The sequence below is a fragment of the Phycodurus eques genome, chromosome 16 (genome assembly GCF_024500275.1).
Source record: "Phycodurus eques isolate BA_2022a chromosome 16, UOR_Pequ_1.1, whole genome shotgun sequence".
Lineage (NCBI taxonomy): Eukaryota > Metazoa > Chordata > Actinopteri > Syngnathiformes > Syngnathidae > Phycodurus > Phycodurus eques.
In genome coordinates this window covers 9880849-9892560 of record NC_084540.1, presented here as the reverse complement: position 1 = coordinate 9892560, position 11712 = coordinate 9880849, and the positions used below count along the sequence as shown (strand labels likewise).

Sequence of the window (11712 nt, the reverse complement as noted above, 5' to 3'; positions counted from 1 at the left end):
TCTCAGTTTCATAAAGGTTGATGGCCTGCTTTGTTGGAACTGCAGCAAAAGACTGATGACTTATTAAATGGCTTGGAAACCAGAAACTGAATCAAGTGACATTTCATCTCAAAATTTTAACACTAATTATATGTAGGCCTAGGAATCTACACTATAATGGGGGGGGGAAATGACTTGGGGTAATACGTTTTGGGCAGTTGAAATTTAAATAAAAATAGATTCAATACATTATTAGATCAAAAATAGTCGTGTCGTTGCGAACCTATTTTGAATGATGATTAAAGTTAAATTTGTAATAAAATATAAACAGTTATAAGTGGAGTTTTTGCGTAAAATCCCAAATTCCCATGAATCTTTGCTGTTTCAGCTGAGACGTGTTTCCGCATCTGCGCACTGTGGCGCACGAAGGAACACGTTGGTTGGGGCAAAAAGCATGGCGGACATCGGTGAGGGAAGCTCGAAGCAAAACACAGACGCAGAAAAACACGAAGGTTCGAGTAGTGACGATGATAACACCAACAACAACAGTGGCGAAAATCAGGTGGCGGTAAAGACCTTCCAAGACTTGGTAGGTTTACCGCAATTCAATCAAGAGACTGAACATTTTGTGTCCTCGATGACAGGCAACATAGACGTGTTAGCTAAAAGTAAATCCAAATCTTAACACTATTTTGACCTGCTACTCCAAAGCGGGTGTCTAACAGAGGACGGCAGCTTCTAGCAAATGTAAATCCAACCGTTTATACGTTTAATTAACATTCCCTGCTTTTGATAGGGTGTCACCGACGTACTCTGCGAGTCTTGTGATCTGCTGGGATGGAAGAGTCCAACAAAGATTCAGATTGAAGCTATACCATTGGCACTGCAAGGTTAGACAAGACATCCCAAGCAGTCGTACTGTATGTAGCTGGTATTTCTTTCTGTTGCCTAACTCTAAATTAGCACCAGATTACGTTCTTGAAAATGCTAGTTTTATTTTAATGTGCGTATTTGGATTGTATTATCGTATTTTAATGTTTTGCCTTGCCTTGCCTGAAGATTGCCAGTTTGCTGTGGTGAATTAAAATCTTTATCATGTGAAGCAGCAGTATGCGTGTCAATATAATGAGGTCATGTCATGAAAAATCAACCACACATTTTCGCTTCCCCTCGCAGGTTGACTGTATTGATTGTATGACTATGAAAGAGTTTTGAAGTGATACCAAGCTCAGCTTCCAGGGTGGTGTAGTTTCAAAGATAGACGTTAAGGTCTAGAGGTCTCTGTCATGAGCTTAAAGATTGTAAGATTTAGAACAAAAAAAATGTTTTGTGTTCTGGTCATTTCCTTCTATTTCCAACCATTCCTCAATATTTGAAGAAACTACGAGCGGTGAATGAAAAATTCTTTGTTGGTTTTACCTGGAATTATCCCATGTGCATATTATCCCGTAGGCTTATATATATCGATTGTTATTTTTCACCCAGTGCAATGTTTTGTAGTAGATGTTGCCCAGATCCTTTGAGTTATTGTTCTCATAAGGGTTCATACATCACAACATTCCTAACTAATAGATGAATCTTCTTCTTTATCGAGGGATAGTTGTCAACACAATTTAGTCGCTGATTTTGTATTTTTGTTTCATAGTGAGCTGAATTAAGGCACCAATGAGTAAAAGACTTGTGGTATTGTATTGATATTTTATTTTATATTTATCATCATCATCTTGCTGTGAAGGAAAGGATGTCATTGGCTTGGCTGAGACCGGTTCAGGAAAGACTGGTGCTTTTGCTCTGCCCATCCTCCAGTCACTGTTGGCCTCACCCCAGAGGCTTCATACCCTCGTCCTCACTCCCACCAGAGAGTTGGCCTTTCAGATCTCAGAGCAGTTTGAGGCCCTCGGTTCAAGCATTGGCGTCAAGTGTGGTACGTTTCCTTTCAAAAGAGGGGTGGGACACAAGAACATGGAATATGATTCTTGGCTTAAAACACCATTTCTGTTGCAGCTGTCATAGTTGGAGGAATTGACATGATGTCTCAGTCTTTGGTGTTGGCCAAGAAACCACACATTGTCATTGGTAAGACAATACGTTCTTTTGGAACAGGGATGTCAAAACTATCGGTCATCGAAGGCTACATCGTATCACGCTTTTTCTGAGTGGGCCGTTTTAGGGATGGGAATCAAGAACCGGTTCCCAGTTGTTTTTTCCTATACATTACAGATTATGAGTGGTTACTGGATATTCTGTATCTCCTGTCCAAATTTGAAGCTATTAAAAAGTTAAAGCAAACAAGCCAATTTGTATTATTTTATTCTCTCACCCAATGAGAATTGATGAGAGAATCAATAAATGTATTTATTTTATTTACTTAACCTTTATTTATCCAGGTAAGGTAATTGAGAACATATTCTCATTTGCAATGCCGACCTGGCTGCTGACAGCAGAGTAAAAAAAAACAAAAAAAAAACAGAGAAACTGCATCGGATCAATAAGCAGTCTTGAGAATGGACATAGAATCGCTAAGTTCTTATTAATTCCTATCTGCCATTATGACTGTAAAAATGATGTTGTCATATTACTATGTAATACCGTGGTCCCTGTATTTCGTTGATTTAAAATTGTATAAATAATATCAGAAGTCATGGAATATCTTTAAGTATACAACTATTAAGTTTATGTTAAGGTGATTTTGTATTTTAAAAAAAAAATGCTTGGAATATTTCAAAGTGAAGAGAATTAAAAATGTTTTTAATCAAAATGAAACTAATAAATCCATCAATCAAGAAACTTGCAAAATAAAGTGTTTCTACCTCACACTTTATTTGCTTTTGTGGGCCACAAAAAAATGGGACTGGATCTGGCCTTCAGTTTAACACCGGTGTTGTAGAAGTATTGATTATGTATCATGGCTAACACACAAATATTTTCACAGCCACACCCGGTCGACTGATAGACCACATGGAGAACACAAAGGGCTTCTCCTTGCGAGCGCTAAAGTTTCTTGTCATGGACGAAGCAGACCGAATCCTCAACATGGACTTTGAGACTGAGGTGAGTCATTAAACTTCTCCCATAAGTTGAATTTGTTGCTGTTATATAGTAATGCGAATACAGCTGGTATTCGAGTTTCAATTCATGTTTTATGTAGAGGCCCAGAAAATGTCCTACTTGTCAATATACCTTTCACTGACAATGGCAATAAACTAATTCTAATTCTGACATGAGTATGTTTATTTTCATCAGGTGGATAAAATCTTGAAAGTGATTCCCAGGGACAGGCGCACCTTCCTTTTCTCTGCAACGATGACCAAAAAGGTAATTACAACTTTGTCATCATTGGTCGCAAGTGTTACGCAGTACCCTACATTGACCATCCTTTTGATTGCCTACAGGTCCAGAAACTACAGAGAGCCGCTCTGAAAGACCCGGTCAAGTGTGCTGTTTCTACCAAATACTCGACAGTAGAAAAACTGCAACAGTATTACATCTTTATACCATCGAAGTACAAGGTAGCATATTTTCTTTACACATGCTGGTTTTCTGTCACTCCTCACCAAACATCTAAGGGGGAATATAAATCAGAATCAATCATCATCTTTATTTGCCAATTATGTCCAAAACAACAAGGAATTTGTGTCCGGTAGTTGGAGCCGCTCTAGTACAACAGACAGTCAATTTACAGAACACTTTGGAGACATAAAGACACTGACAAAAAAAAAAATTGTGCAAAAAGATGCAGAGTCCTCTAGCACTTAGAGCAGTTCGAATGACTAATATTGCAATAGTCCGGTGCAATGACCATTGTGCAAAGGGCGCTGAGACTTCAAGGAGTGTATGCGGTTTAAAGTGACGAGTAGTGCGATCATCTGGGACAATGTTGGTTGTGCAAATGTTGCAGATACTCCTCAATCAGTGTGCAAATGGAGCAGATGCTACTCTTGCATGAGTGGCCAGTATATGCAAATAGTGCAGCATGGCGAGACAACTACAGGGAGTGCACGAGTAATACATAATTGGCCCCACAGAAATGTGGCAACGAACTCAAGTCAAAAAATTGCCAGCTTGTTGTAATGGAATTATAGGTTAGGTGTTTAAGAACACTTAAAGATGACTTGTTTACTGTTGTGGTGACACGCATTATGTTTGTGCTTTGTTTCCATGTGTGGCAGGACTGTTATCTGGTGTCCATCTTGAATGAGCTGGCTGGCAACTCCTTCATCATTTTCTGCAGCACCTGCAACAATGCACAGCGGGTGGCGCTCCTGTTGAGGAACCTCGGCATCACTGCCATCCCTCTTCATGGTCAGATGAGTCAGGTAGCTCATCACGCTGACTTTTTTTATCCTAACAAATTTGCTTTCCGCAACCTCAGTCTACATGCATTTGTAATTACAATAATTTGTGGGAATAAAATGTAATTTGCTTAGTTAGTTGGGGGTTTTACCACTTTACGACCTTAAAATGAATTTGGGAACAAAATCTATCAATTTTCTTTGCTTATGGTGGTTGTTTGTGTATTAGTTAAGAAATACCAAGAAATAGGACTGTTAAAATAACAATTTTAATTGAACCAGGAAATGTGTCGGTCGATTCATGGATCAAACACTTGTTTATGTTGCCGTTCAGCACCTTGTTAGAGAACAGTAGTTTGTGCAAAAAGTAGCAAGACACTGAACAGTTGGATTTGTGCTTTCATAAAATCAGAGAAGGTCAAATTAAACTCACCTGTAAAGGTTGTAGTGCATTTTAGGTTTATCCTAAAATTTCACCCAATAGCCCTAATGTTTTGTAAGTAGTGTGTTCTTTGTGATTTCCACTGTTTTTATTTGGTAACTAAACAATCCATTCAGCCTTTTATCCAATCCAAGCAGATACTTAAATTAGGTTGTGAATAGACTTATGCAAACACTGTACTCCCCTCTGATTGTTTTCTATTATTAGTTTCATGTCGGTATATGTTCTTGTACAGTGTTTTCAATACTTCACCCTCTTTTCATTGTTCAGAATAAACGTCTCGGCGCGCTAAACAAGTTCAAGGCCAAGTCTCGGTCAGTGCTGCTGGCTACTGACGTGGCATCCAGAGGACTTGACATTCCACACGTTGATTGTGTCATTAACTATGATATCCCCACACACTCCAAGGTAACGCGGTGCTGTCAGTCTCCTCGCCACCTTAGTTCAGCTGTTCATTAATTCATGTAGATTTCAGCTGATTCTTGCATCTGTCAACCCACACAGGACTACATCCACAGAGTCGGGCGGACAGCCAGAGCGGGACGGTCGGGGAAGTCTATTACATTTGTCACTCAGTAAGAACTTACTGTTTGTCTCACCAGCAGCCCTCTTCATCCATAATTTTTATTTTCCAATTTACCAATGGGTCTCTAATGGGGCTGGGTCTTGTTAAGAACTTCAATCTCCATGTCAACATACAATATGTGGTATGCCACCTCACTTATATTTGTATTTATTTATTATTTTGTTTTCAATAAAACAGCACAATAACGTATTTGTGCATTTGCTGTACAGAAGAAATAAAGTAGTAAATAAAAACATGACAGTTCTGTATAAAGACTGTAAAAGTGCATGTCAACTTAATATATTTTACCCTCTGGAAATGGTGACAAACCTAACATAACGTTTATTATTATTATTATTATTATTATATATTTTTAATTTAAACAATAATACAAGAATATCTCCGTCTTCGTTTCTGGCTATTGTTCACTGTCCATCTATAGATTTTGGTGCCCTCCAGTGGCCAGATGCTGAATCGTTTCAAAGGACTCCATGAATCGAGATTGAATGTTGTAATTCATTGACGTTTCAACCAGTTATGTGCTTATAAAAAGGTATTTGTGTCCAGTTGACTGACCTTTTTTTTCTCCGCTCAGGTATGATGTGGAGCTTTTCCAGAGAATTGAAAGCCTGATTGGAAAGAAACTTCCTGCCTTCCCCACCCAAGAGGAGGAGGTGATGATGTTGGTGGAGAGGGTCAGCGAGGCCCAGCGGTTTGCCAGGCTGGTGAGTCAGCATTGTTGCATAATCTTAAAATGTGTGCATAAAGCATGCGTTTCATTTTTTTAAATATTGAAAATTGTGATTAGAAGATTAAAAAAAAAAGGCTCAGTTTTAATTTCAGTTTCAGTGTTATTCATTTAACAGTGTTTATTACAGGTGCATCTCAATGAATTAAAATTAGAAAACTTCATGCATTTTTGTAGTTCAATTTAAAAATATATAGTCACTACACAGAGTAACTATTTTATGATTTAATTTTTTATTATTTTGATGATTCTAGCTTACCGCTTCCAAAAACCCACTTTTCACCATCTCCAAGAAATTCGAACATTACATAAGAAACAGTCAAAAAAAATATTTTATGGAAATGAGGTTGGAATTAGCCTTCTTAAAAGTATTTTCTGGTGTTGAATGAATCTGTATAATTTATAAGTTTTACTTTTGAAATCGCAATGCTGAACTACAATCAACTCTGCGACAATATTTAAATTTGTGAGATGCACCTATATTGTGGTTGTTTGCAGTAGTGCAGAACTCTACTGCATCATCCTGAGAGGTGTGATTAATAGGTCTGACTGTCACGTATCCAAATATTGTGGTACCTATACTTGCGAGTTTTATTCATTGTGTGACCAAGCTTTCATCTCAATTTTCTCATATCAAATCATTTTTCCATTGAAATACCTTAACAGTGTGAAGCAAAGCACATTTATTTATATAGTGCTTTTCATACACAAGGTAATGCAGTGTGCTTTACATGATTAAAAGCAAAAACAAAAAAACACTTATAAACATTTAAAACAAAGACAAAAATAAAAGTAGAAATAAAATAGTGTACAGTGCACGAAATATCAATTAAAAGTGGAAATGCTCTAAAAAGCATGAGGAAAAAAAGAAGAGTTATTAACCTGGACTTAAAAATAGTCACACTTGGGGCTGACATCACTTCTGTTGGCAACTTTATTCCATTTGTGTGCAGCATAACAGCTAAATGCTGCTTAAACATGTTTGCTTTGGACTCCACTATTTGACCTGAGTCTGTAGATCTCAGAGCCCTACTGGGTTTATAGTCCATTGGCATTTCTTTCATGTATTCAGGACCTAAACCATTTAGCGATTTATAGATCAGTAGCAGAACTTTAAAATCTATTCTAAAGCTTACTGGGAGCCAGTGTATTGAATTGGAGTAATATGCTCTGACTTCTTTGTTCTGGTCAGAACCGGAGCTGCAGCATTCTGAATGAGCTGCAGCTGTTTAATGCTCTTTTGGGGGAGTCCAGTCAGAAGACCATTACAATAGTCAAGTCTACTTGTGATAGAAGCATGGAGGACCTTCTCCTGGTCTGCTTGGCACATGCAAGCCTTCACTCTGTTGTTCTTCAGAGCGTAGAAGGCAGTTTTAGTAATTTATTTAATAGAATGATAGAATATTTGATATGACTGTTGAAAGTCAGGTCGGAATCTATCAGTACACCAAGGTTTCGGACTTCGTCTTTGGTTTCTAAAGAGAGTGACTTCAGGAATTTACTAACAGCAATCCTCTTTTCTTTATTTCCAAAAACAATTATCTAAATTTTTGTTGTGGTTTAATTGAAGAAAAGTTTGGCTCATCCTGTTATCTGTTGCAGACCGTGACACAACACCTAATTTGTAATTTGATGTAGCCCCCCAAAAACCACCATATTTTTAATAAAGAAAATAGTAGTGTATTGTAAAATACAAATGTAAAAAAGTGAGAATTTAAAGAAATAAACCAGTTTTATAAAGTATTATTTATGTAACTATTTTTTGTCAAAAAAAAGTCCTTCTCACCCAAGCCACTAGTACGAGAGGAGATGACACAATGCTGAATAAGCCTATCAGCTCCTTTAATATCTTGCTGTAGTTTTCAGTGCTTTATTTATTTATTTGTTTGTTTGTTTGCATTTAGTGAATGCCCGATTCATTTCCCATGCTGGCCCACTTGGTGGCACACTGACAATGATGTAGTAGACATGACTGCACGGTAATGACACATTTTACCTCACAGTGGGCGGAGCGTGGCCCCTTGTCTTTGGTAAAAAGCTCACTAAACATATTATTTTGCATTTCTGTAGCTGAAAATAATCATACAATAATTACAGTGTAAACAAAAACAGCAATAGTAATAATTGCCGCAAACAATTAAAACCTTTTTCTGAGGACCCCTTTGCTGCCCAAGAAGATGCCTGACATATGCACGCAGCGAAAAATGCATGCCCAAACAAGCAATAACAGAGAGTGATTCATCTTGTCTGCATTGTACAACCTGGGATTTTTCTGTCTGATATCGTCATCACAAATACAGACAGGCTTCGATGATGAAAGAAAACAACAGGCATACGTCTTCCTAAGGACCCCTTAGTTGGCCAGCAGAGTGCCTGATATAAAATAAACGACGTTCAGTAACATCCGAGCAATGCATGCACAGAACGGAGCAATAATAATGAATTTACAACAATTGCCTTTTCCGAAGAATACACCCCCCCCCCTCATTTTGTGTTTGTTCCATTCAGTAAACAGCAGAAAGTGCAACGGGGCATATCTGAAGCTCACTCGCAACAAAAACTAGGCAAGCGACCGCTCATAACTCGAAAAATTTGTAAGTTCAGGCACTTGTCAGTCTAAGTACCACTGTATTAGAAACGCCTCGGTGTGATGCACTGCAGTTAACACTGCAAATTACATCTGCAAGAACAAACACTATGTTAAATAAATTCCTATGACTGTGTCGATTCACGGAATTTAGAGTACGACATTTGGATTGTATTCCTTCAGGAAATGAAGGAACAAGGTGAAAAAAGGAGAAGACACAGAGACCGTGCTGGCGACGAGGATGACACCGAGCAAGCAAGTGGCGTGAGGAAGAAGGTGAAAGGAGGCCCAGGAGCAAGACAAGGAGGCGGGAAGAAGAGGGGCGCAGCTGCCTGGAGAGGTGGCCGCAGAGGCCTCTGACTTAACTATAGACTGTACATAACCGCAACATTAAATATCTTGTTTTTGAAGCCAAAACTGGATTATGATGACACCCAGTTTTCCTGCCTTTATCTTGGAAGTACATGACTTTTTAATTACACAGAAACATCCCTTTTGTCATTGCATTTTTCCAATTGGAGTAAAATTCTTCCACTTGAAGCGTTGATCAAATGTTTTCTTTCTTTCCTGACCCCAGGGGGAGCTGTTACTCTGAATAGTGCAGTAAAGGGCGTCCTCGGTTTAGGAATTTCGAGGTTACCAATAGTATGTGGCATAAGAATACGTCGTCACACGGCACATAAAGGTACCCTCAGTTACCGCTGGACTTTTTTCATTTGATGTTTTAGATTTATGGCATAGATGTTTTTAATAAAAATATTGCAATTATTACTCCACTATTGCGTTCGGTTAAGTTAATGATAGGCTATGTGCATTCTGACTACATATTTGGGTTATGTCGCCACCATAGGAATGGAGCTCTCGTAAAGCTACAATGTACTGTTTCTAATCCTCTGTTGAGCACATGTTTTATAATCTCACAGCACACCACAAACAAAAATTTCACAAAAAAATATATTTTCCTAAAATACTGATGTTCTCGTGAAATCTGGGTCAGTTTAATTGAACACAAGCTATTCTGTTGTACGAATAGCAATAGGTGGATACACTGGATAATTGTACCTTCTGCCATCTCGTAGAAGAGCATTTAATTGTTCTGCCTGCTGCAGCCTGTCACTATTTGTTGCTGGATGAACCAAGTCAATTTTGAAAATAAATTATATTTGGATCAATTACATGAAACTACATGTGTCCCGCGGGAGTGCATCAGGTGTGCTGTAGGAAATTATCCATTTCACTTTCAAAAAGGGTTTATTTACTTCAAATGTACCATCGTTCATCTATTTCTGCCAGCAATGCATCGTGATTGGTTGAGCCAAGTTAATGCTCTTCCACTAGATGACAGAAGATGCAATTAAATAGCTGCCATTTTTATTCAGTGGTGTGCTATGATATTTTTTTCTAATGTAAATTAATAACCTTTGCTCAATACAGGTCGGGAAACACTGGTGTACTGTATTGTACTAGTGAACGTGTGTGTATAGGCTGAGCAACCACAGACCAAAGTAGCAGTGGTAGGAAGTAACGACTTAAAACAACGAGGCAAGATTCAAGATATTACCCATTCATGCCCTTATTTAAGAGAATTGTTTGATGATGTTGGATTAGGTGAATTTGTTGTTTCTTGTGCCAGCCTCAAAAACGCAAACCTCTGGCGTAAAAATTATCATCAGCTAATTTAGCATTTTTTTGTCACTTCACACCATTAGCAAAGCTATACAGGAACATGTTTTGATAGCGTAAACGTTGACACAGCGCTAGCTAGCACCTAACAACATGATGCAACATAACGTAACGTGATTTTTATTCTTCTCAGTATGTAAGTTAATGGGGAGCAAAATAAATTTTGTGTAGAGCTGATTTTTTTTATGGGTAAGGTATAGAAAATAATAGTCAAATTTACTTAAATGTACTTAATTAAAAGACTACATTTCAGTCTTTTCAGAGGTGGCAAAAGTACTCACACTACTTAAGTATACAAATACTATACTATATAAAATAGATAATGGTAAAAGTAGAAGTACTGATTCAACTAAAAGTGAAAAGTACAGATCTGAAATGTACATAACTACAGTAATAGCTCTGGCTTTTAATGTTGACTGTTAAATTAAGGGCGGGCCTGATGATTGGCAGTTGTGATGTCATCAAAGATGAAAGATTAAAGGAAGATTTTCGATGAAAGAACAAAGGGACCGTCAATTCGGAGCTCCAAGTTGGAGCCGATAGCAGCTCTTGTATGAATGTGCATTTTATTTCCCACTCGTCATTTATATACAACACCCGTTTTGATAACTTGGTACAACAGGAACAGAACACACAAAATAGTTTCCCCCTTTGATTAACCTGCATATACTGTAGTGCTCATACTTTTGCTAATGTTATGACAAATATGCTAAATTAGGTATCGATAACAGCAGAAAAAATACACCTTACCTGTTGAAGTTTTTACCGATTAGTTTATTGGTGAATTATTGAATGCCAGAAGCTTGTGCTTTTTTTAAACTGTCATAATACACAATGCATTTGTTACAAATCATTCTTGGAGCCGGCCAGGCAACATGAAACAATTCTCTTAAGTAAGGCCATGGATGGGGAATATCTTGCTTCTCTGAACTGTCACGTCATCTTTGTCAGTGTTCCCCAAGATCTCAATCAGTCAATCATGATCTCAACGACTGTATTAACATCTTGTTTTTGTGTTATGTGGTCGTCCACGAAAATGGAAAAAATTACGAAAAGTACAAAGTTGTCAAAAAAAGTTTAAGTACAGTAAGAAAGTATTTGCACTTTGTCACTTCCAACCACTAGTACCTTTTTTTAATTTTATTTTTTTACTTTTACTAAAGTAAATGAATTGAATGAATGGCTACTTTTATATATATATAAAGGTACCTAATAGTATCTGTACATATTAGGCAAAGAGTGTGAGTACTTTTGCCAGCCCTGCAAAGGAGCCGTTCTTCTTTTATACTGGAAGCATTGTAATATTTGACAGCAAAACAGATTGCGACGCGACCCTCTGTTTAATTGGGGCTGCACTGAAGTGAGTTGGGTGTCCGTTGTAGGCGGGGGCTGCGGCGATCACTGTAGGGTCTAGGA

The 11712-nt window shown here is 37.9% G+C and overlaps 1 protein-coding gene across 1 annotated transcript; it reads left to right on the top strand.

The window, feature by feature from the left end:
* Positions 1-407: 407 nt before the first annotated feature.
* Positions 408-9153, top strand: ddx47 (DEAD (Asp-Glu-Ala-Asp) box polypeptide 47). Its single transcript, XM_061700361.1, has 12 exons — positions 408-568; positions 776-869; positions 1715-1903; positions 1984-2055; positions 2912-3030; positions 3223-3294; positions 3372-3488; positions 4149-4295; positions 4984-5121; positions 5218-5288; positions 5874-6003; positions 8797-9153. Exons 1-12 carry the CDS (start codon positions 434-436, stop codon positions 8971-8973), a joined length of 1461 nt encoding a protein of 486 aa, XP_061556345.1. The 5' UTR covers positions 408-433; the 3' UTR covers positions 8974-9153.
* The last annotated feature ends 2559 nt before the right edge of the window (positions 9154-11712 follow it).